At 44.7% G+C, this 25,974-nt stretch overlaps 3 protein-coding genes across 4 annotated transcripts in view; 1 reads left to right on the top strand and 2 right to left on the bottom strand.

Moving 5' to 3' along the window:
• The window catches only part of LOC126568277 (armadillo segment polarity protein), a 369,973-nt gene that overhangs the window by 76,022 nt on the left and 267,977 nt on the right, over positions 1-25,974 (top strand). The gene's annotated exons all lie outside the window — the stretch shown is intronic.
• Positions 10,456-15,432, bottom strand: LOC126563488 (nascent polypeptide-associated complex subunit alpha, muscle-specific form). The gene has a single exon (XM_050220169.1). The coding sequence runs from the start codon at positions 15,422-15,424 to the stop codon at positions 10,466-10,468; it is 4,959 nt and encodes a 1,652-aa protein (XP_050076126.1). The 5' UTR covers positions 15,425-15,432; the 3' UTR covers positions 10,456-10,465.
• On the bottom strand, positions 17,825-23,330 carry LOC126558627 (uridine phosphorylase 1). Of its 2 annotated transcripts, none has more exons than XM_050214684.1 (6): positions 23,267-23,330; positions 20,056-20,179; positions 19,834-19,971; positions 19,558-19,767; positions 18,277-18,415; positions 17,825-18,203 (listed from the first exon to the last, which is right to left on the bottom strand). In XM_050214684.1, the coding sequence occupies exons 1-6, from the start codon at positions 23,314-23,316 to the stop codon at positions 17,827-17,829; spliced, it is 1,038 nt and encodes a 345-aa protein (XP_050070641.1). In that variant the 5' UTR covers positions 23,317-23,330; the 3' UTR covers positions 17,825-17,826. The 2 variants fall into 2 exon arrangements, with proteins under 2 accessions (XP_050070641.1, XP_050070633.1); XM_050214676.1 differs by lacking the exon at positions 23,267-23,330 and adding an exon at positions 20,459-20,583.

The raw sequence follows: 25,974 nt of genomic DNA, 5'->3' as shown, positions 1-25,974 counted from the left end.
AAGATATGCTCCAGAGCCAAGTTCTTAGTCGCACAACTGTCAAATTAGTATTGAAATTCGCTTGAAGTCTGCTTGTGCCATTTTTTTTATCTTATCTATTCAAGCTCATGCGTGTCTAGGGCTTAGCGTCCTGCGTTTTGTTGGTGGCTGGCGGGAAAGAGCATTTCGTGAATTGATTTCGGGTCCTCCTCATATACCCCGAGCATCATCATCATCCAACCTGCAAGTCTTTAGGGTTTGCGGGGAGAGAAGCTTGTTCTACCGAACAAGCTTGGAAACCAGACACAGTTTTGACCTAGATCTAGGATGTCGTTAAGCTTTAAGCTACTGTATGGGGCGGGCCTAGTAATCCGTACAATAATTTCTAACCTGAGCAAGTACATCCAGATGAACGGAAAGGATAATCGCATGCGGCGCTTGTCAGCAGCGAGCAGGAAACAGTAGCGAAATCACAGGCTGTTATTCGTTTAATATTATTTGTTGAGATAATTCCATCACAACTTCTTTTTAAACTTTTTAAATGAGGCATTGGGGCGGCCGGCCCGGTGGTATAGGCGACAGCGGCCCCGGTCTTCAAACGACAGTACCGGGGTTCAAATCCCATGCGGACCGTCCCCCCGTAGTGGGGACTGACTAACCAACTACGTGGTATCGGCAGTCTAGAAAGTCATTTCGATGGCCGGCATGACCTTAGAGGTCGTTACGCCAAGAAGAAGAAATGAGGGAACTGTCCGTGATGGTATTTGAACACCGGTCCATCCATGTAAAGACCGGCGCCACTGTGTGGCCTGCCCGCCATCTGGCCGCCCTGCTCGCAATTATCAGTAATGTAGGCTACAAAGATTTACAGTACACTAGCAGTTTTAAGGATTTCTCCAAATTGTAAGTAACTGACCCGAATTTCGACCTTAGCAAGAGTTTTGAGTATGTCTTATTTTATTGAGAAGATTGCAGTAATGATAGATGATGCTTTTGTAGCTATCTTTACTTGATTTACTACTTGCATTAACAGCAAAATTGAGATTTTATTTGGACGACTTTAAGTCTCTAGTCCCTGAGTAGAGTATTGGACCAGAAGATCCCAAGTAGAATAAATGTTGAGGACCCTATTACATCGAATTTCTAGACCAGGGGAAGGATATTTGTGGGTCTGGGGTTTGTCTTGTCAGCTTGAAGCTCTCCGCGGCCGCTCACTCAGCGTGCTGCTAAAGCTCGCAACATCCTAGCATTCTTCTCCGACCCGTAAGGTCATGCCTGCCATCTAATATCTTACCAAAACATTAGACGGCTCAAGGAGACCACGGATGGAACTACCAACTGCATCTAGCCCCATTCATTATTGCAAACGAGTCTTAAATATTTAGCACTATCCAAGTTCCGAGTTCTTTTATGATCATTGAAACCACCTTTCTTGAAACTGTGTCCCTGCTTCCCGACGTTAAAGAGCAGGAAAGCAGTGGCGCAAGAGTTTTTAAAGTACCCAATCCGTCTGCAAAAGCATCCATCACAACTTCTTTCACCCCGAATCATGACTAACTTAGCACTGGATCGTCAGCAGCATTATCATTTTATCGTCGCTTTTTGTCGGCCAAAAACTTTTGTCCATCGATAGGATGCTGCTCATGAGGATGATTTGCCCAACACGCAGCCCTGCCCTATGGCACGCTGTGTGCGTGTGTGTGTGCATATATATTAATTTATTTGACTCTTATGGTAGTTTGCGATCATAAAAGTCATTATTTATGATGCTAACCTTACCTTCTACTCTATCTTGGCTGCTATGCGCCACTCCCGGAATCACATCCACCACTGTCCAACAAAACCACACATTAGGGGTATGGGCAGTATCCGGACACCGGGAGGGACGATAACGGAAGCAGCGGAGTGCAAACTTCCGCTACCGTGAAGTTGGCCAGTACTCTCGGAACCACAACATTCCACAATCGTTCCTATATTTGTTTGTTTATATCGTGTGGCCGATGATAAATGATGCGCCTAGGCATTTCCCTCCAGCCAGCCCTACTGTATGCACCCCTTCAGTGTTTATCTCACACACACACACAATCACACACCCCACTGTCCATTATTGTTCATTCGAATCGACTTTAGGCGCATAGGTGGATTTACTTTTGCCCTTCAGGAGACAGAAGCAACAACAAAAAAATCCACATCCCCGAAACCTTTTGTCATAATAACCGGAGAGTCCGCAGTATTCGGGGTCCTTTGTGTTTGCGTGAGGCCTACATTCAGGGGCCAGGACCCGCAATCGATCCCGTCTTTTGTGCCTCTGTGCATTGTATTTGCTCTATCCGAGTGGCCCACCGCGTTTTGATGCTATCAAAACGTCGTGCGCAGGATGAAAGCATCCTCCGGATACACCTTTAGCGCACACCTCTCAACCGTTGTGCAGTTTGTGGTCCGCCCGATGAAAAGCGGGCAAGCTTCCTCTGTTGTGCCCTGTGCCCCGTTTTCGCCGTTTGCCTCCTCGATCTTTTTTGATAAATCTCTGTGCAGCGGACTCATTTGCAGCCCTCGCAGCCAAAACAGGGGACATCCGTATGTTTGCCCATGCAGGCTGTTTGTTCGGTTTTTATTAGCCTTTTGCGGCAGCACCGTTGCGCTGCGAAAGACTTCGACTTCGGGTAGATTTTGCCAGTCACGCCTCTTGTAAGCCGCGAACCGTACGTTACGTTTAAACATATTTTACGTTAGCCTCGTGGTGGGTTTTGTTTTGTTTTGTTTTGCTGTTATGTTATGTAAACACAGCACAATTGTGTAATGTTTATGGGAGAGGGATGTTAAGCTGTGCGAGCTTTGCAACGTTTCTTTCTTAGCTCGTTGAATATGCTGCTAGATAAATATATTATTGGCAGTTAAATTTAATCGTGTCAATAATAGAGCTAGTCCCGTATGCTGCTGGAATTCGAAAAGGATTTTATTTATTTTCTAATACAAACTTTATGGTTAGCCTTTCAGGGCATTGAGAAGTTGTGCGGATCCTTCCGAATACGGAACTTGGCGAGGCGAATGAAGCCTCAGGTCATCGCAGGCGTATTAGCATTAGTGATTTTCTTGGTCGATTATTGGCAGTCATCCATCAAGTTTTAAAAACACAGCCACCTTAAATCCCATCATTCACGTAAGGCGAACGGCTCTGATCAATCCTCAGAAAGAAGATTTGTTCAATCAGAACGCCCTTGCTGTACTGCTAAGGAAGAATTAATCTCTTACTCATGAAGCAAATAATTGTCTTTCAAACTTCCTTCAACATCCTGGTCTTCAGCTCCAAAAATGATTTTTGGTGTGCACGTTTACCGTTTGGTTTTCTTAAGATTCAAAACATCACCTTTGTGACGTGCTGAATCGAGTCGAAAAGTCCGCGATGAGGACTCTTATGCGACGCAAAAGGAACAACAACGTGCTATCAGCTCGGCGAACCAATATCTTCGGCGAACCAACTGCGCAGGTAGTCGTGAAGATTCCAGATGATAATCTGCCTTACTGGAACGCTGGGGAGAGATCGAAGCCGCGAAGCTCATCGGAGGAGCAAATCGGGCAGGGGACTTTGATTATTTCGGAAGGAATATCCCTTACAGGCATGAATAAAAAATCTGAATATCACAATAAACCACTTTCCGTTTGAGATTGTGTGTAGAATCAGTGATCAAAATTCATCTTCTTTTATTGATCCTTGCTCAGAATTGAGAGCACATGACCGAATCCGCAAATGAACCATTCTTACTCTTTTTGGAGCGAATCATCTGTCCATGATATTAAGATTAAGAGAATGAGAATTTGAGATTCGAACCTTCGATCCATCGCGCGCGTCTATATAGTGGAGGTGCGCTCTTACCAAGTACACCAACGAGCAAACTGTACCTCCGTACAATCAAAACCTCTATATAAGCTTCACCACACTGCTGTCTGCGCTTTAAAACCCCGTTCGCACTCATCTCGCTCGCTGCTCGCACTCTCTCAACAATCAAAAGCCGTTTTTCAAACGCTTCACGTGCCAAATAATGCACATTCTGTCCTGTCATCACTGTTAAGCGAACAAATCTATCAGCACAGCAGCAGCAGTGTCTGCATCTCCCGACACCCCCAACCGTGGCTGATTACTTTCTTATTTTTACTACCTGATGGACCCCATCAGCCCCATGGCCGGGCTGCCCGGTACGTTTCGGGCCTCGTGTGTAGCAACCAGGGAAGCATCTCTCTGTCATCCAGGATTAGCCTGCGGATGTTGCTGTTCGTATTGTCTCGCTAGGTGTCTAACAAAGCACCCCTTTTTGTTCTTTACCCCTTTGTTGTGCACCCACTGCACACGTCCTCGTCACTGGTCTTCCCAAGCTTGCTTGGCCACGTGCACGTGCCGGCCAATTTGACAACGTCCGGGACTCGATGTGTGTGTGTGTGTGTGTGGCTGTCGGTGTTTCAGGTTAGTTTTCAATCAGATATCGCCTACAGCAAATACTACAAAGATAATACAAAAACACACATCCACGCAAGTTTCCTTTTTCCCTTTTGTGTGCCACGCTCACTCCCCCGCATTTCCCCCGTACTGTTTTGCTTCCGTTTTGCGATTGATGAAGTGTGGTAACTCTCATCTTGTGCACCACGTACGCATCCAGCTTGCTTCTGGATGCTGAATGTTTACTTTTCAATTTCAGCTAATTTAAATCTGCCACTTTGATAGATTTGCACGTGTCGACTGGTGTCTTGTAGGTGCGAAAAGGGCGTAGCAGGGACATTTGGTGGCTGGTAATCGGAAAACGCCTCCTTCCTGTGTTTATATAGGATATAGGATGTATTGTGCTGCGGGAAGGAATTGGTGTGTAAACGGTTGTACATACGCTAGCTACAATTAGACAGACTAATGGCGAACGAGATTTGGAGGTAAAAAAAGGACAACTTTTCCATCAAAAGCATTCATTCAACTTGTACTTTCTCCGTATGATATGTAGACGAGACAGTTTTCTCTACTCAACACCATTTCACGAAACTTCAACCCGTAATTGTAAGCAAACTGTTGCTCCAGTTTCGTTTTGTTATCCAAGGATAATCTCTTTATAATGGAGGGTTGATGACAAAAGACAAAAAAAAAACGGTTTGAAAAACAAACCTTGATCGATTGTCATTGCGTGCAGTTGTGCCTTGCGCTTCTAAACGGATGCACATCCCCCACATAGACACGTACACACACACACACACCAAACCTAGTGTCAAAACGGTTTCAAATCATTCGTGTGAAAAATTATTTCAAACAACATTATAGACGTCGCACGTGACCCGAAAAATCATGCGCGTACACGCTCACTACGTCCCTCTAGCGTCCCCTCGTAAACGTTTCTACGTCCTGTCAGAATGTGTTTATCTTTCACTTTGGTTAAATTTGACAGTGGGCATATTGGGCTGTATTATCCGCACGGCCGCGTCCGCCACCAGGGAATTGCTAAATATTATGAAAATATTGTTTTTCCCCCATCCCTGCTCCCATCCCTCCCCCTTCCATGGCGCGCTTCTCTGTGATGCCTTTTTCGGATGTGAACATGATAAGTTTTGGATTACCCAGATAAGGCATCCGCTGCTGGGAAAAGACTGAGAGCCCGAGTGAGCGCTTGAGATCATCGTAAGCCAATTCCATGGTTTTACAACCTATTTGCTACAAGTTTACGGGTATATTCTGTGTGTTTTTACAATTAGCATCATTTGTACTGAACGTCAAATGAAGGCAAAAGAGACGTTTGAGCCGTTTTCCTAGATTTTCTAGCGTATAAAGGGTGCGCGCATGACTCCGTGCAATTTCTCGAAATCCTTAAAAATCCTTGAGATATTTGTGCGTACGATGCCTCGTTGTTCGCTCATCATCTGCTTATATAAAAGCTTCTTGTAGCTAATTACTTCGCATGCGTATTTAAAACAAAAATGGTTTTTTTTTTTTTTCTAGTTGATGTCCAAGATAATGGAGTTAATCTGCAATCTGAGGTCTTAGCACCACATGCTCAATCCTGCTGATACATAGCATTGCCTCAAACAACTGTTATCAGCTTCATTTGTCAAGATCAGGATTCTGTATTCTATATTTTCTGTTGATTCTTTATCTGGGCTTAATTCCATAGGTGAATAGTGCCTGAATTCTTCCTTTTCGATAGGCTCTTGATAAAATTTCACCTGGATCATCCCTTGAGTTAATCGTAAGTTTGACAATAACAGGATATCCATAAATTTCTGTTGATTTGATGATGCGTGAGATTGCTAAATACACTGCCAAATGCGATTAGGATCATTTTCCTACACTGCAATGATATGCCCATATTACCGAGTGCCGGAAGGAAAAAAAACCCAATTAAATGTAATATGTGTGTAATGTTGCTGCTGCTCCTGCAATCAAGCAATCACAGTTGCCCCCGGTATGATTCGCTCGAGAAGTGAAAATCAATTTAAAAATGGTTAACGTGTAACACACGGACGGCCCCGACAAGCCGGCTGCCGAAGCGCATGACGGGCACGTGTTGCAACACGAATTTTCCTATGCTGTCACACTTTCCTTCTTCTTGCTCTTGGGTGTTTCACCCACCACCCAGGAAGCGTACCTCCGACACCGATTAGTAATGGCAAACCTCGGGCATCACATCAGCAGACAGTATTTATGGGCAACGGTAGCCACCCGTCCCGTTGCATTTTACCCGCACCTCCGGCGGGTTTCGGTCAGACAGCATCAACACCGCCATGATAGGGCCAACCCCGGAATTGGATGATGTACACGTGACTCGTGCAAACAGTACGTGATCAAACCGTGAGCCAATAAGATGTGGTCCATCTTTCGCGTGTGCCTCCGCCGGGGCTTCCAGCTTGCACCCCCTACCGCCCCATTCGCACGGTGTGCGCGTGAAATGGGACGAGAAATAAAAACAAGGCAGGCAAAAACTCTAATTTACACAGTGGAACACGTCTGGCTCTTAATGGAATCTTGATGTTGGCACAAATCGCGTTATGGGCCACTCCAAAACAACTTTATTTCAATCCACAATCCCGGGTTTGGGTTGGCGCGGGGTTTTTTTTTTTTGTTGGTGGGTCGGTCCAATTCTTTTGGGGTCGAGTGCAGTGGGGATTTATGATTCTTAGCGTAAGTAAATTACTTCTATAATCCTTGTCTTATGTTCGCTCATTCTTTGGCGTCTTGCTCTCTAAAGGAATGCTCTTTCCTCTGTGTGTGTGTGTGTTTGTGTGCGGGCGTGTTTTTTTCTTTTGCATCTTTTCTGCACTGGCAAAAATAAGTGCTTTTAGCAGCGAAGAAAGCAACCAACGTACTGTAGCGTTTGTAATGTTAAAAAGCCTTCTTTATTATTATATGCTGTTATTATATTATATTATTCCTTATTATATTATATGCTGTTGTAGCAGTTTAACCTTTCTAGTTATTTGATAAAGCATTAAATTATTATTGTTAAATTACTCAATAATCACAAGAGTGAAATCTACGGGTAAATTTATTAAAATCGGTCGTTCTTAATACGAAAAATTTATTTCGTAAATCATCGTCTGCTTAATCTGAGAGCGCCTAAAGGTATGCAATTTATTGTTTAAACTACTTCTACTCTTTGGCTTAACGAGCTTCTATAGCACATGCCGGTCATCGAATGGCTCACTATACTTGCTGATACCATGGTGGTTGGATAGTAAGAGTCCTCAGGTATAGCGGAACGGTCCGAATGGGATTTGTACACCGATCCTGCCGCGTGAAGACCGGCGCCGATGTCGCCTACATCACCTGGCCTACATCATGCTTAATTTAATATACAAAAAGCGTAGGTGCTTCGTTTGATAGATTCTGATTTTTTCTCGAAACACCATCCACTCTATCCAAGAAAATATCTTCTCAAACCTTTGCCTTTTTGTGAAGTAAAATATTCAGCCTATCTCTATAATAAAATATGCAACAATAGCTCGCACCTGCTCTCCAAAATATCGCATTTAAATGTACCTGTAAATAAAACCACCACTAATTAAAGGAAAATCCGTAAAGGGTGCACCATGCCGCCCATTTCGCGCACCCTTCCTTTCCCTCCTCTCACGCTCTCTCAACAGACACAGCAAAATTATGTTGCCACATGGTGTATAACTTCGGATGAACGAGCATACATTTTTGCGCTTGGTCATCGATTTCGATAACGACCACGATAGCGAGAAAAAAAAACCCCACCCGTACCTTCCCCTGCTTGTTCCTTCCTCTCTGCGTTTGCGTTATCCTTTTTTACGGTACAAACAAAACCGAAACCATTTAAATAATTGTCATCGAGTGCAAATAAATTAATGTACAACGTAGCGGAAAAATTGTCGCAACGTAACGGTGCTACCCGGTCCGGCCTCCCGCACAAGAGTTCGCGTACAGTACATATACAGTGCGGACAAGATATGTTGTATATGAGCCATGTGTCGCCCAGTATCTCTGCTGGAAGGGTCACTCGTTTTCGCTGCCAGTGTGCTACACCAGTGTCAGAATATTGTGCACCAATAAAGAACAACAGCAATAAACATGTGGCATACCTGTTTGCTTTTTGTTGGGTATGTTGTTCGTGTGTTTAGTGTTATTTTTTAAGAGGTAGTTAAAGCCAATAAATGTTGAGATAACAATAAAATACTACGTAGTTGTTTTCTATAGATAAACATATTAATTGAATTAAATTATAAAATTACTTTAAAAATTATATTGTTATAAATAATTCATGTCATATCGGCCTATTACGAATCTTTCTTTAAAGAAATCGTCAGGAAACGGAATACAACGACTTGCACAATACGCTTTTTATGGATTTTATTACTCTTTTCCTTCTGTTAGAAATCGCTTCTTAAAATGTGACAGTAGTCCTTTGTTTAGAATAACATTCATAACAGTATAGCTTTTTTTTTGTGACCAAGTAACATAAATCGAAAATACATACAATCGAAAAAGTACACATCGTTTTTGACAGTTGATGCGGCACAGATGCGTTCACTACAAAATTACTTCCGCTCACGTTCATTACTCTCAAATGTGACTCTCAAATTATCTTGTGTCGGCAATGGGCTTGTTAAAAAATATAAAATTTATTACATTAAAAACAAAAGCAGCTCCGTGACTATTTTGTTATTGCTCGTGGCATCGCTGCGTCCCAAATTGGTAGGAATTTGAGCTCAACCCTCTCGTACATTCTACCATCCAACACACCCTATCTAGAGTTGTTTCGTCGGCCGGAATATTTTTGTTTTAAAGATGATTGACTAATCAAACACAAAAAATTGCGTTAATGCTGGAACGATTGTCCTGAATCAAATCTTTTTCCACAATTCGTTAAAATGTAAATATGTATAATTAAATAAATCATGTCCTAAAATCCTATCAACGTCACTGATCATTTGAACATCCTTGTATAGTACAATCAATTCGTCGCGAATTTGGCCCTTGAATTAATTGGATTCAATCATTTGTATGTTTTTTTCATCGCAGTTTTTGCAACAATGTGCTTTAGGTATGCAACAATGTCCTTTACAATTAACGTTTATTGTGAGGATTTTCTCACGGTTTAACCGTGCTTTTGGGTTGCATTAGATTTTTTTTCCATTGTCCATTTAACAAGCTTTTTTGTTAGTTATCCAACTTGCAACAAGACGTTTTCCGAGTGCGAGTTGCTTTTTCTGTAGACCTACTACAATGGAAAATTATATTACCATCAACCGTCGCAACTTCATGCTGATAGATTAACGGTTTGCTCACTCTACAAATCATTATGACATTGTGGCGTTCGAGAACATGCGTTTGCTGTAGAAAAAGAAAAGAAAGTAAGAAATTAGATTCGGACTATTTACTGTAAGGCTATGTTAGGATTATTTTACTTCAAAATATTCATATTTAACTGCATTGTGTTTGAACAGTGGCAGATATCTTTAGGTTAAAATACTTCGATTCCCGAAAATTTATCGCATATTCAAGGTATTTAACACGTTTTCTTCTAGGTCCAAAAATTTAACTCCAATGTTAAACGGCTATCAGCAGGATGCCGTCGGAGGTACCAGATCTGCTTTAGGTCTGATGTACCGGGGAAAGGAGTTGCCTAAAGTGAACCAAAGCAATAACTTTTTTAGCCAGAGCACGACCTGTAAGATCATGATGAATCCCTCCTACTGAGGAATGATCCGCATTTGATTCCATATTCGGTCCTGTTTTTAGGAGCAGCGCTGCTATCACTCGGCATCCATCCCGAGGCCACTTGAGTATACTAATCCCTTATTGGATGCTATTATGTTCACATAAAAGTTTTTTTCAGTTTTAAGAGACAAAAATATTCATCAAGAGTACTTCAGCTGTGTTATGTGCAGTGTGTATCAAAATTTTAAAATCACCCATTACTACGTTGCGCTATAAATCCAGAACCGTTGAAAATCATAGCTATGGACAAAAAGTAAAAAAAAAAATCATACTTACGACTTAATCCTTCGACGTCTTCTTGTCCTTCTTCTTGCGCTTGCGCTGCTTCTCGTCCGCGTGCGAGTCCTGCTTCTTGGCAATGCAAACCCGACAGTACCAGTCTTCATTGTCCTCCGGCGGTACCTGTATACCGACGCACACCCAATGATACCAGGCATCGCACCCATCACACCCAATCATCGGTGTACCGTCATCCACCCGGCCGCACGCCGGACAAATCCACACCGTATTGCCGTCCACATCCGTCATATGGGCGGGCGTGGTGGTGTACGTGTCCACCTGGCTCGCATGATGATGGTGGTGATGGTGTACCGATTTCGATCCCTTGGACGATTCCTTCGTTGCCTTTTTGGACGATTCGCCGCCGGCAAACGGTTTCACCGTCGAGTCTGCTGCACTATCCGCCAGCCGGGCTACCTTCGAACCCCGGCTGGTGGAACTACCGGCCCCGGTCGGACTATCATCGGTTGTGGCATAGTTCGTGTACTGTGCGTACCCGGATGTGCTACTGCTAACTGCACTAGTCGCAGGAAGGTTCGCTTTACCCGATTGCTTCCCAGCACCGAACGTATCGTCACCGTCCAAGCCATGGTGCGGTTTGGATGGCTCTGTACCGGCCAGCCCTGACAGCGGTGAGCCCATCGGGGGCACATTTTTACCAGCCTCGTCTTTCTTGCTCTTGCTGCTACCGGCAGCCGAACCACTTCCCACGGCTTTCAGCTTCGGTGGGCGTGTTACCAGGGCCGAAATACGCGCCAGTTCCGGGGAAACGTCTCGCTTCGGATCGCTCATGGCGGCCGCAGCAGATGCACCGAACAGCTGCTGGTCGGGCGTTTCCGAACGAGGCGATTGTGTGGCATTGGAACCACCGATTTTAAGCATCAGCTTTGGCACAATGTCACCGGACGGTTGACCGGCACCAGTTGATCCGACAGACGAGGACGATATCTGGCCGACCCCAGCGCCGCTTCCAGTCGCAACCATGCCACGCTCCTTCTCCTTGCGCTTCTCCTTCTTTATCTTTTCCTTGCGCTTTTCCTTCTTCTCCTTACGCTCCTTGCGTAGTTGCTCCATCAGTGCTTCCTCTGCACCGATCATGCCCATCGTCATCACGCCGGGCGACGTCGCCGTACCGGCCGTCAGTTCCTTCAGCTGTTGCTCCCGCTCACGATCCTTACTCTTGCTCTTATCCTTTTTATCCTTCTTCTTTTTTATCTTGCCATCCTTAAGCTTGCGATCCTTTTTGTGCTCTTTCTGCTTGCGCTTACCGTCCTTGCTCTTACCGCCGACTGTCGATTGGCTACCGTCGTCGGAATCTTCCACGTCCACCACCAACATGCTGGACCGTTGCGGGGGACTAGCACCGGGCAGCACGCTGGCTGCCGGCAGTATTACGACTTGGTCCTCCTTGTACGAATCTTTCACGGTCGATGTTACGCCGGTCGTGCTGAAAATGCTACCACCAACACCAGCACCACTGGCAGCAACTGAGGCCGCCACCGGTGGTTCCTTTTTGCTGGTGGACGTTGTTTGTGTGGTTGTGACCGTATCCTTACTAGGGGACGCAGTGGTCGTCGATTTGCTGACGGACAAATTGAGCAGGTCGTTCGTACTTCCCAGCGCCATACCTTCGGTCGCACTTTGAAACAGCGATGGCGGCACGAGCGGTGCCACGTTGCAGGTCGACTTTTGCAGATCCAGTGGCGTTTGGGCCAGTTTCGTTTCCGGATCTAACGGCTCGTCCAGGAAGTCGCGCTGGCTGCCTCCAGGTCCACCCGGCATTCTATTCGCAAGCCCTGGCATGCGGAGCAGATTCATCGGGTTAATGCCCGGCAGTCCGAACGGGTTCGGAGGCAGCTGAAAGCCACCGGGGCCTCGCGGTTGACCTGGGTACGTCGGTGGCAACCGAGGGAAAAGTGGATTGTCCGGTATCAAACCCGGACCGGACGGTAGCGGAAACATACCGAATGGCATCGGATTTCGCAGCCCGGGAACCGTTTGCAGCGACTGGTTAAGATACTTGCTGTACATGCTCGCATCGGGCGCGAACGGATTCAGCGAGCCCGGATATAGCGAGAATGGATTCGGGTGGCCACTGCCGGGTATCGGGTTGCCAAACTTCTGTACAGCTGCAACCGCTTCGTCCAGCTTTTTGTTCGCTTCCGCCAGTTTCGCCATCGCCTTTGAATCGGGTTTCGGTTTCTGTTTCGGTCGCTTTGGCTTCTTGCCACCCTCACCAGAAGCACCAGCACCACCAGCACCGGTGCCACCAGGCAGCGTAAGCCTCGCTGCTTCATCCGGTGTTTTGGAGGCAAGCTCGGAAAACAGATTTCCGGTAACGGCTGCTTTTTTCGGCGTTGCTGGCAACCAAGTGGAAGTTGTCGACGACGCGGACGAAGACTGCAGCCGGATATCGGGAGTTTTCGGAATACCGTACGACAGGGGCGAATAATGGCTCGTTTCGTCAGGACGAAACTCACCATCCGGCCCAGCTGCGTACGGCACCGTCACTCCCTGAAAACCCATCCCGGGCGGTGTATTAACGTTGCTGTGTGCCAGCTGTTTGCGCTGTTTCTTCGTGGTGGGTGGTGTCATCATGGTGGACGATACGGCGGACACGTGCGGTGGCGATTTATCGTCATCGATTACAATCACATCCCGTTCGCTCGTGGTCGTGTCCGGTTTCATGCCTCGGCCTCCCTCAAATAGCATCCGACCCGGTGTGAGCGGTTTTTCCACGTCCTCCTGCGAGGAGGAGAAACTCGGCGATGCCGTTATTTCCAAACTCGGATGCATCTTCTGCAACATATTAAGCTGTGTCGCTTGATCGATGAACGGTTGTTGGGATTCAGACGCGTCTTCCTGCTTGAACGGACCCATCAACGGGGGCTTTTTCAGTGGCACCAATATGCCTGCCGTTGTGGACGGCCCAATGCCACCGGTACTACTGCTGGGCGAAAGCCCGTAGTAGCCAGAATCTGACATGGAAATGCTGGATTTGATCGGGCCGCTAAACGATGCCGAACCGAGCCCAAGCGGACCAGGAATGAGCGGTGGTGGTTGTTCCGCATCAAACTGCATACGTTGGGCGGCCGCTTTTTTCGATGCTTTTGGTGCCTTTTTCGGTTTCGGCAGTTTGGGGAATGGGAGAAAATTTTGCAACGGCAACGGTGGTCTGTTCAGGAGCGCCGGATCATCGATCACCATTTCCCCGGGTGCTGGGACTGGTCGAGGTTTCGGTGTTGCTGATTTGCGCTTCTTAACTGGTTTTTCCTTCGGATTCTTTACCTTGGCGGGTTTGGATGGTTTGCCGGTGGAAAGGTTCGGCGGTACATTCAACCCGACACCGCCAGGTTGTAAACTACTGTCGATCGGTTTGGTAGCTTCATTCGCTTCCATTCCTAGGTTACCATTTTTAACGAACGGATTGCTCAAGCCAGCTAGATTTTCTGGAAGTCTTCCGGTAGCAAGTGCGTCTGGTACTGGTGGTAATGGTGTAGTGAAATCGGTTTGCTCCTTTGTTATCATCGCCCCAAAAGGAACGTCCAACGGTACCGATAGTTTCGCCATTGTTGCTGTACCCTTTTCGCCCGGTGCGTGTTGCTTGTCCGGTTTCTTCGAAGTATTCGTCTTCTTCTTCTCCCGATCGGTTGGTTTCTTTTTTACCTTTTTGATCGGTTTCTCTCCACCCGGTGGCTTCATTGGCGGCACCAGGGGTGAAGTTGTATCGGACGGTACGCCACTAGTAGCAGTACCCGTCGCACCTACGGCTGCCGGAAGCCCAGCAATGCCGCCCGCTATACCGTCAGATGTCGTTGGCTTAGGGAAGTAGCCTCCGGCCGCTGATGCTAATAGTGCCACCGATGATACGGGACCCGCGCCGGCAAGTGATGGAACACTGGCTGGAACAGACGGTAAGGCGGTTCCTGTCGGCAAGTGGCTGGCGGTGGTGAGCGTCGGTGATACAGTGGGCACCACCGGTGACGGTTGTTGTATTGGACGTTCTTCCGGGATGATCGGTATGCGCGATTCCGGTAGCTTGCCTTCGCGTGCCGGTGAAATGAAGCCCGACGTGGTCATGATGACGCTACTAATTTCGCGCGTTGGACGACCCTCTTCCGCTGTGAGGACTGGTTTGGTACCTACCGGCGTCGACGTTTCGTCCGGTTGGGTTGGTTTATCCTTCACAACAGCAATCTCGGGCCGTTTGGAGACGGAGGCAGCGGATTCTTCATCACCACCGCTAGCCGATGGTTCCTTCAGCTCGATCGTTTGCATCGGTATTTCCACTTCCTCGTTTATAACGACGTGTGGTAAGCCAGAACCATCATCTACACCCTCCCCTGTGCTGGGCACCTCTTCCACACCTGTAGTCTCCGGCCCTCCCTTGGCGTCGCTTGACATTCCACTCTCATCTTCACCTCGATCGGTCAGTGCTCTAGCTTCCGATGACATCGTAGCAGCCACCGTTGCCGCGATCGCTAACGCAGCATTGTTCAGGAAGCTTCGCTTCTCGCTCTCGTTCTCGGACCTCTCGGTACTACCATCCTCTTCCGCTTCCAGCATCAGCGGTGGCATGTATTCCGGTATGTGTACCGGACGCGTTAGCACTTCGCGGCTGCCCGGCTTCAGGAAGTTTAGGTTTGACTCCTTCGGCAGCGGGAATCGAGGTACTTCCAGCGGCAGTGGGATCGGATCGACAAACTGTACGTACTCCATCAGCTCGTCCAGATTGATGCCGATCTCTTTGTACGCGAGTGCCAGATCGTCCAGATTCGCCTCGGTACGATTGTACAGCTCACAGTACCGGTGCATGGTGCGCGATATTTCGCGCAGGAAATGCTGCGTGACATCGATCAGCAGATCCATCGTCGAGGCGTGGGTTGAGTGCCATCCGATGGTGCGGCATATTTGGGCCACGGCCACCTTCAGCACATGCTGTGCGTACTCCTGTGACATGATTGCTGGAACGTGACAAAGCAATTAGTGGGATTTGGTTTCAACCTCCCTTCCAGCAAGCTTGTTGAGTCTACTTACGATCGTGTGTTATTTTAACTTGGCCAACACAAAAATCCGTACAGAAGCGTCAATTAAAAATTAGCCCCAAAACGCCCTTACTTTCGTTTCGATAAAAAAATCACTCCCAGTTTCATATTGCTGCTGACGATGGCACTGATTGTTGGAATGCACTATCTCACTCACCATGCACCGTTTTCTTAAGTAGAAATACCAGTTACAATATGAAATCCTTGCAATAATTTGCATTTAGCAAAGCACTGTTCTTATTTTTGGCTACCGAATATTTTCACCATCGATAAATATGATGCCACACAGCGTTTGACTCAATAACACACACACACACACACACAAACATTCGCAAACTAACAAACACCTCACACACCCATGCAAGCGCATCCTTGTTTATACGACAGGGTGCAAAGGTAGAGGTGATGTAAGTGTCATTCGAACGTACAATGCTTTCACAATACCGCACAAATCAAGATGGATGCCGGCTACAAACCTCCCACATACACAAGCATTACAACACAGAATGTAAGCTGATTATAAATATTTTGTTATATCTTGTTTACTTGTACATTTAACGTGCTGCAGAATTGTATTGTATTTTTTTTTTAACATTTAAGACGTTCACTTTATTCGGTTTCATCAATGTTGGATGTGCGCGCACGCATTTGAAAGCTGATGAAATATTTCGTTTCAAATGCAAATGAAATATTTCATTGTAAATTTCAAAAACCATCTATCAACTAGAATTTAAAACTTCTATCTTTAAAGTTCTATCAGCTTTTACATAAAGAAATATTTTTTTAGTCCGTAATTGAAACAGACCCATAACAGAAAAGAAACGAAGTTGCAAACATTACTATTTGTTTTTAATGTAATGTAATTCGAGCGCGTATTTTTATTGTTCTATTCGCCATCGTCGCGTCTGGTACACGACATTTAAACATAACAAAACCGATTCCCTTTCTTTCACACAGCTTAACGATTCGATTTTTTTTAACGTTTGTTTGTAAGTAGATGGTCATGTAATTGTTTGAGGATATTCGTTCCGTTGTTCCGTGAATGTGTATAGCATCCTTACACTATTCTATATTGCCTTTCCCACTGTACGAGATTGATGTAGTGGCTGTAAAGTTGTACATCTGTACTAGTACATATTTTAGCATATTCAGTTGCATACTGTTTTGCATCACCGAAAACCAGCCCCCCCCTCTCTTTCTCTCTCTCTCTCTCTCTCTCTCTCTCTCTCTCTCTCTCTCTCTCTTACAATCGATATGCAAACGTTGCATTGAGGATTTTGTTTTTTGTTTACAAGAATCGTTTAATGAAGATGGCCTCAAATTTTTTATGTGATTTCATGATGTCGTGATCAACGTGTTTATTTTGAATGCTGCATATATGTTCGGGTTGTTTGGAAAACACACACACACAATATTAAACAAAGCATGCAACTTAGGCTTAACACTTACGCTCGCCAGCTTTGCGAGGAAAGAAGAGTAAACGCGCAGATGGGAGATAAATATCACCTGTACACAGAGTATTTGCTTTTATACAACTTTCGAACTTTCGAATGGCACCATCCGTTTTTGGATGGGGGAGAATGGGTTCAAGGTACGGCAAAACTGATGACGATGCTGATGATGATGGGTATGACATTAAGCACTAAAATGTAATGCTTCACAACGTTTAGTTTTAAGAAGGTTTAGTATTATGGTATAATTATATTGGAATATCAAACGTTTCAATATGCATTAGATGCAATAACTGTTTTACACATGACACGGCATTTTACGGCAGCGTTGTTTTTAGTACCCTCTTAACGTTAGGCTATGGTGTGCTGCATTACTATTTAAGTGTACCAGGTGTGTCTAACGCAACTCTATACACAAGCCATACATCTATACTGTTCAATCTAAAGTGGAAAGCATGCGCGTGAATCGAAACATGAATGCTAATAGTCTATTTAACAGCACTGGTAAATTATTTGCTTTCGCAGTAGCGACCGTACTAGTAAGGGTGGGTACCCTTATCATACGCAGGCACTGTCACCATATTATTAATGCTTTTTGAATCTGTTTATGTATGTGTCCTTTTTTCTTCTTGCTATTTGCTTTTTGCCTCCTTCCGCTTATTATGCGTTTGCTATGCTTTGTTGTTGTTGTTGTTAGGACATTGTTTATGTTGCTAAATTTATTTGTCTTTTAACGCGTTAATGTTACGGATATGCACTAATAGATGCACGGTTATTGAAATATCTAGATGTAAATGTAAAACACAAACGTGTGTGGGCAGAGTGACGGCAGGAAGGGGGAGGTGAGGGCGGGTGGAGGCCATATTTACTCGTGCGCTTCCGATTCCTGCTGCACCAGCTTAAACCGACGCGGCGATTTAATGGACGACGGTGTCGAGGCAAGCGACTTTAGGTGGCCCATCTGCGCGAGGTGCTTCTTAATTAATCGGGACACTAAAATCTGTGGTCGTTGTTGCCATTCGTTCATCACCTCCTTCGGTGCCATCACCTGGTCGCCCTTCAGTCTGTCCAGCAGCGTTACGCATATGATTGCCGCCTTGATGCCGGCGTAATGCGTGAGCGCCGCAAATATGGTACACTCCATCTCGATGTTTACCACACCGAAATCGCGCAATTTCTCCAGATACGCCATTTTGTCCGTTTCCGTAAATTCACAGAATGCACCATCTAACCTGCCCTGGCCTGAAAAGATTGGAAGAAAACGGGCATTTAGTTTTGGGGGATCTTTTCGCTTTAGCTGTTCGTTCAAGAGTACCTTCGTAGAAATCGTAGGTGCACATCGTTTTGCCGGTAATTGTTTCGTAGGGATCATCGTGCGTGGCAAGTGACTTCAGCTCCCGCACTAGCCGTTTATCCAAAATTGCCGGACGGTGGACTATTTTGCCAAGAATAGCCTACACGCGAAGTGAAGGGTGACAGTTCGGGAAATGTTAGTAAAAATGTTGACATGAAAAAAGTTGTAATTATAAAAAAGGCCAAAAATCCCTTGGAAGAGCAGGACCGTCTGAGATTGTAATGCAAAACAAGGAGAGTAAGAAGTCTCTTTTCATTTTATAGGGCCGCTATCTATATCTCCATAGTTATCTCCATCGCAACATGTTTAATTTGTATCGATCAACAATTTCGATACAACACGACAACAGTCGGTAATGGAGATTGGTCTATTAATAAGTACAAAGTGTCTGCAGATAAACAGCGCCTGTCAAGTTGAATGGAATAGTTTGGAATCCAGTGTTAGGATAAAACATTATTAGATCTCAAAAAAATGTACGTCACTGCTAAGCTAAAACCGAAATAGTATTGAACCTTTAGCTATCGAACTTGTTGTTGTAAACGCTACTGTCTCGTATTTGTTACTCATCATTCCTTCGTCATACCGACCAAGAATGACCAATAAATTATTTGCATCACGTAGCGCACGTACTCTCATGTATGTAGAACGCCCAGACTGGAGTGCAATGAGGCTCTCTTATTTATATTAAATGATTAGCTTATCTCACAGCTGTTAGTTCAAATATTGGAAAATCCAAGGACTGACTCATTGACTAAGGGTAAACAATTGAGTTAGTTAGCAATTATCAATTTAGACGTAGCAGACGTGACCGTGAAGCGGTTCTTCAATGCTATGTGCAGTGTATGTATGTGGAGTGAAACATTTTATATTTTAGCGGTTTTGTTCTAAGTTATTAAGTTCTTCTATAGAAACATATTGCTGCTTCAATCACGATTCAGACAGCCGATCGGAAAAAATAAGGCTCAAATATAATATAATAAAGATTTCAAATCGGTTTTAATGATGTCACCACTACCGACCAGAGCTGGATCACACATTCTGGGCTTAAAGATCAGAGTGTATCTCATCCGACGCATGTAAAGAGCGTGTCGACGATTTTCTAATTAGCATTAGGAATCAAATTGGCTACTCTGGACAAGAGAATATACCAGAATATCTACTGTTCATTTAAATCTGGTATTAGCATGACTAATAACGAGCAGAACAGATAGCAAAATATCTCTGCTAGATGTAAATACTTACCAGCTCATAGCTGTTGCGGAGTAAACCATCATACGCATCTTCCGTAATGACGACGGTGCCACCTTCCACACCGATACCACCGCACGTACCAATTCGCACAAAGATCGGATCCTTTACCTTGGCGTGGTACATCAGCTTGATCAGCTCGTGCAGCAGGATACCAACCGACGGTACGCCCATACCATGGCTGATAGACAGCACAGGCCCAACCTAGAAGCAAATCAACATACGGTCAATCACACCGATGCGTCATTTGCGCGAGCCCCGAACACCTACCTTGTACATTGAGTAACGGTAGGAAAATGCACTAATATCCTGCAGCTGCGTACCGGCCGGAAGTTTGTAGCCGATTTCTTCCATAATGAAGTGGGCAAACGTTTCCATGCGCTTCGGTGTTCCACCCATGCAGACAAACTGAGCGGAAATGGGTAGAGTTTGAAGTAAAATCTAAGAGATTGTGCCACACAAGCTACGGGAGAACATTGGCAAGGTACCAACCTTCACATCGCCAAACATTTCATGCAGATCGTGGCTCCCGCTCCCTAGCGCTAAATGGTACAGGATGTCCTGATCCATGAGTTCGATGTTAGGATTCCGCAGCTTCACCGAGCCATCGTTGTATCTGGAAAAGAGCATTGAAAACATTGAAGCGACAGATCAGTAAGCCGTTCGTAACTTTAAACAAGATGAGTTTTTTTTTTTTATCAGAAAATTGTTGATATTATGCGTGATGACAAACTCCTTTTGAGAGGGTTCCCGATGCAAATGGCTGTCGCTTGTACGACACGCATTGATTGATTGATTGATTGATCCCCTTTTTGCTCGGTTGATTGGATGATCGATTGCTGGCTACCTTTTTTTTCTTTTCTTTTTTTTTCGTCGCCACCATTGGAATAATTACCTGGTCAAACGTGCCATCTCGGGATTATCTTCATCAATCTCCGTACCACGGTCGGTATCATTTTTGTCACGCTTCGCGTTTAAATTATTTTCCTTTTCGCGCATTTGGTCTCCCTGGTGAGCCATTTTAGTTTCAAAACTATGGACCGAAATTTCCTGTTTGGGAACAAAATCAAACGGATTTTCCATCAAATAAATTAAACGTGCTTTTCGAACGCTCCCGCCGCGCACTGGTAACTGTTTCGTTGGGCTAGGAGCTTGTGTTGGCGCCCGGTGGTATGCGACAACAACGCTGGTTTTCATACGGCAGGACAGTGGTTCAAATCCCACCCGGACCGTCCATCCTTAGTGAATTCTAGTAAAAGCCATTGATCTAGTAAGTCTGCGTGACCTTAGCAAGTCGTGTTAAGCCAAGCAGAAGAAGAAGAATTACTTTACAATATAAAGTTTCTCTATCGGTTCTTACAAAGCCTAGCTTGTTCGATTTTAAATGACGTTCACTGTTCCAGCAAACCTTGATATTTGAATTTAAATATCCTCTATGAAGGGTTTCATTCAAGACTTTGCATAAAACAACTCAGTTGTTCACAAACTTAATTTTCTTCTAATGAGCCATTTTATAGCAAAAATTTGTAGAAAAACAAAAGCAAACATTGGCTGTGAATAAATTCTCCTATTCGATAGAAGCCAAGCTCCACGTTGAGTGGTGCTAATTATCCTACACGTTAGCGGAGCTAGTTCCAACCGAGCCTTTTTCAAGCACAAGGGTTCGCCTTTGTCTCAAGCATGGCACTAGCGTGAGCTACCCGCGAATAAAAGCCAAAATCGATAATCTGCCGAAACTAGCCGCGTGGTTAGACATTTGTTCAAATATACGCAACACCGGTTTTACAGGCCTGGGGCGGCACAGAAACGCTTGTGGCGTGTTTTGCTACCGACTAGACACGTATTACGGCTATCATCACAACATGCGGCATCTCGTCCTGTCTTTTTTGCTCCTCTGTGGTTTTGCTCTCGCCTTCCTTGCCTAGCTGACGCACCACGCCGTCGTTGTGCTACGGCGAAACGCACGTTTCGCAAGGCATTCTAGCTTCTGTCGGTTTAAAACGTTAGCCAAATCTCGGCACGACTTTCGACAGATTTTTCTTACTACCAACGGCGGGCTTCTATTACACTGCACCTGCTAGCTTTGTTACAATTCACACACGCACACACGCCGTTTTATCACAGCGCCCGCACGGGCGGCAGTGCAACTTTTTTAATCAAAACACCTTCTTTTTTTTGTTACTCCAAGCCAACCAAACGATACCGAGAGCGCCCCGTCTTGCGTCTAGAGGAGAATGCACATTCGGGATTTGTGTACACACACGGTGGCTGTGGTTAGGTTCAGCAATGCGGCAGAACTGGTGATAGGCATGCACCGGACACCCCCTTTTAAGTAGCAAAAAACCCCGACAATACGCGCTACTCTAAGCACAGCGACGAAGCGTGACTGACCCACCTCGGTTAGGCTTAATCGATAGTTTTAGTTTGATACCCTTGATACCGCTCACCAGACGGTTGACACTTGTATGTAAACAAATACAGCGTGCCGTGTACGATGTCGGACGCCCGAACTCGTCCCCGCGGGTGCCAGATGGCCTCTTTCCGTTTGTGAAACTGGTTCTGGAGCTTTAAAGCTAGCTGTCACACGCTCAACGCCGCATGACAGCTGTCGATTCGCTGTCCAAGAGAGCAAGCGCGCTGTTGCATCTTACCCACTGAACAAGACGATCGTTATTTGGTGCAAAAGAGATAAAACTTACAGCGCAAGCAACCACCTCGGCTCTGCTCAATAGCAGCTGAAGTCAATTGGCGTTAGAAGGCCCACAGATGGGCCGAGAAATTTGGCAGAAGATTAGTTGTCATGTACGATCTCGGCCTTGCTGTGAGCCCACATTGACGGTTTTCGTTGCCTGATTTTTTAAAATGAAATTATTTATAACTAAAAATGCCTTCAAACCACACTCCCAAAGAATATTTATCGAAAGAAAATTATTCTAATGCTTCTTAAGAAAAGCTTTGGGTGGAACAAAATGGACATCAGATCAAGCAGTTTCATCCTGAATTTCTGCAACAAAAATATTGAAAATATTATTAAGTACTGCCATAGTTTTTTAACCACATACGAAAACATTCTTTTGAAATTCAAAAACGATTGATGAACTACTATAATGAACACAATCGTACGTGTTCTATTACCCGTCTGCCTCACTGTACATTTTCAAAAGTCCTTCCAGGCTAAGATTTAGCGCGCGCCATAACGTGTTTCTATCATATCTTCACAAATCAATATTTTGTATACATAAAATATATTGATTTATTGCCGATCGGTGTTTAAATAATTGCTAAAACAAAACACTGGAAGTTCCAGTCCGTTCAAAAGTAAATAAGCACACCCTAGGCATGATAAGAAACTATTAGCGGTTGTTGGAAAGCACGAAGAATGTGTGCCTTAACACACACAAAACACATGCTCTAATGTGCTACTTTAATTACCTTTTAATCAGTACGAAATTGCTTGTTGCTTGAATTAGGAACGCATCAAAGCATTCAACGGGGGTACAGATTAATCAACCATTAATGAAGAAGGGAAGCAAAGCGACAAACAAAGGGACTTAACTTGAATGAACCCCCTTTAGTGGTCGCATAAGGGCTTGTTATGTAAGCAGCCAAGCCCCTCTGCTGTTGCGTGGAAGCGGGGTTGAAGATATTAACCATTTTCTGTGGAATTTCGCAAACCTTCGTACGGGTGCTGGATATTACTTACTCGTCTCTTTCTTCATCTTCGGACACTGATGAGCGATAGATCCAAGACATCTTGCTAGGCTTAGTCACACCGAACGGAGATTACGGTTAGTGTTGCAGGATAGAGTTGAAGAGCTAAAACACACATTACAAAGAAAAATTTCATCAGAACCTTTATCGGAAGTAATGGGGTTGAAAGTAGTTTAAGGTGAAAAAATATGAATTCTACCCTTTTTACTAAAACAGTTTTTTTTTCAAATCGAACAAAGAAAAACTCAAATGCGTCCTATTCATCTGAGGCTTGCATATTCATCCTTATACGCCGAATATCTGTTGCGCTGCATTCCAACACTACCGAACACAAAAAAAAAGCGACGAGAATGTGTCGCCCACAAACGCCATTTGCGAGTGAAAGGTTGACTATTGTGAAAGGGGCTAGACGGAACCACCAGAAGTATTAGCTGCCTGTAGGAAAACAATTTACAAAACAGAAGGACAAAAAAACAATTTTACACACACACTCGCGCATGGCGTGACTCGTGCTGGTATACGTGTGAGCCCTTAAGTACATGCTAGTTATCGATTTTCTTAGTACACGCGGTGTAATTTGGCTTCACACACTTTACACCCTGGTGTTGGTTTAGATGGTTACAGGCGGAGTTATGTAAAATACTTTCTCTAAGCTCTCAAACTTAAATATGATTTAAAAAAAATATTTTCACTGCTGCGTATAATCTAGATTTGAAATTAAAAAAAAAGGCTCATATACACTACCTGTTACAAATCGGTAGTAACAAATGATTGGATCAAAGTCCAGACAGAGACACTGTTAGTACACGGTTAGTTTGCTAGTGAACCTAGAGATCCTAAAGCCACAGCAAGAAGGATACACATACACACACACACAGAGAGAATAGAACGAACGAATAGTGTTGCGGTAAGAGGTTGAAAAATGTGGCTGCTAGTACGATGCGTACATAGCGCGTAAGTTGTAAGGAACGCCCCAGACAACCTACTCTAAGTAACGAAAGTACAAAGACTGAAGGCGCGTTGCATAGCTGCCTGAATATGAAGTACCAGTCACAGGACACCAAATCAAATTCGGCTCCCAGTGTGAATGGTGTGGCCGTGCGATGGTGTTGGTGTGCATTACTTCACACCGTCCGAAGCTGGAAAACGAGAGCAATAGTCATCCAATTCGGCGGCACCCTTCGGTTTTGGATCGTGCGTGAGTTGTTGGAGTCTGATTTCGGCCATTTTTTCATGAATTTTTACTTTGTACTTTAGTACAAAAGTATGCCAGAAGAAAAGGCCAGAATGACTCATATGTTGTATATTAGGCGCTTTAAGTATATGGATTTATATGAAGTGTTGCCACGATTCAACAATTACACACTCTTTTTCAGGGAGGGAGTATTCAACAATTACTTTTCACACACACGCAAGGACTCTCCCGGACATAAACACCTAAACACAGAGACAGGCAACAACAAAACAAATGGATATAAAAAAAAACTATTTTCAATTACTTTTGAAAACTTGTCTCTTAACTAATTCGTATTCAAATGTTATACATCCACCGAGCGTATTTTAGATGCAAAACTAATGCAACTTTCTTGCTGCCCGACGACACAAGAATCCACCATCTAGCCACACTAGAGAAACCTACATCGGAAGCGCAAGGGATGAGCCGAGATCGTGTTACAATCCGAAGGACGATTGCCAACGCGATTCACTCCCCCAAAAAGGTGTGATTTAGCAATTTGTCCTCCACACATTTTCAACGCGCCCTTAGGACGCCCTGCTTTAGCGTCTCTGTGGTTAAACGAGCGCCATATTTCGTGACACACAGGTTCACTGCGCCGACTCGTGTATTTCGTTCGCTGAAGGCCCCCTCAAAAACCCACCCGCTTGCCCCACCCTCCCTATCCGCTTTGGGTCATGTGGTTAGGTTTTCTTCGGCGATGGGTAGGAAAATTATCGCCGAGATGAAATATGTACACACCAACTGATAACCCGCCCCGGTCCGATGAATTTCGTTCGGGCACGCAGCATTCTAGAAAAACGGTTTTTGAACGAAACGAAAAAACCACCGCGAAAAAAAGGAGCGAGAACTTTAAATACGTCATTACCTTTTTTTTTGTCTGCCAAATGTCGGCCTGGAGGCTGGATTGGAGCATTGCGTCTAGTTGATGAAAGTTCACGACAGTTCATCATCAGTCTGGAGACTGACGTAACGAGGATGATTACTAGCACTGCCCTAATGTTACATATTTCTTAAGATTTGCTGACGAATAGTCTCAGCAACGACGACTCTATGAAGATCCAAATATGGAGGAGATTTTGTGTACATCGATTATTGTTCATAAAGAAATTGATTGATGCTTATGGTTAAAGGATCGCCTAAGGATGATGATAATGATGATTAATAACGCGATGTTTAATAGCTCCAAAACAACAACATATAATTCATTACAAACGTCATAGGGATCTCTTGCACCGCTGACGTACTTCAATCGTTTTCTAATGCAGATCATTCGCCGCTATATATTTACAAACACTACTTATCTCGATTTCATAAGAGTGAAACGTTTGAGCTTTGTTTATACACCGCATGGCGATTATACGTCTCATTTCGATCGAACCTATCAAATAACCAAGAAGACAATCATCCTTGGAGATCCAGAGCTAAACAGATGATTTCCATTTTGTTTGTAGCCCTAAATCGCA

Source organism: Anopheles maculipalpis, chromosome X, assembly GCF_943734695.1.
Source record: "Anopheles maculipalpis chromosome X, idAnoMacuDA_375_x, whole genome shotgun sequence".
NCBI lineage: Eukaryota > Metazoa > Arthropoda > Insecta > Diptera > Culicidae > Anopheles > Anopheles maculipalpis.
The sequence above is the reverse complement of the archived record's forward strand: the minus strand, read 5'-3'. Positions and strand labels throughout refer to the sequence as shown.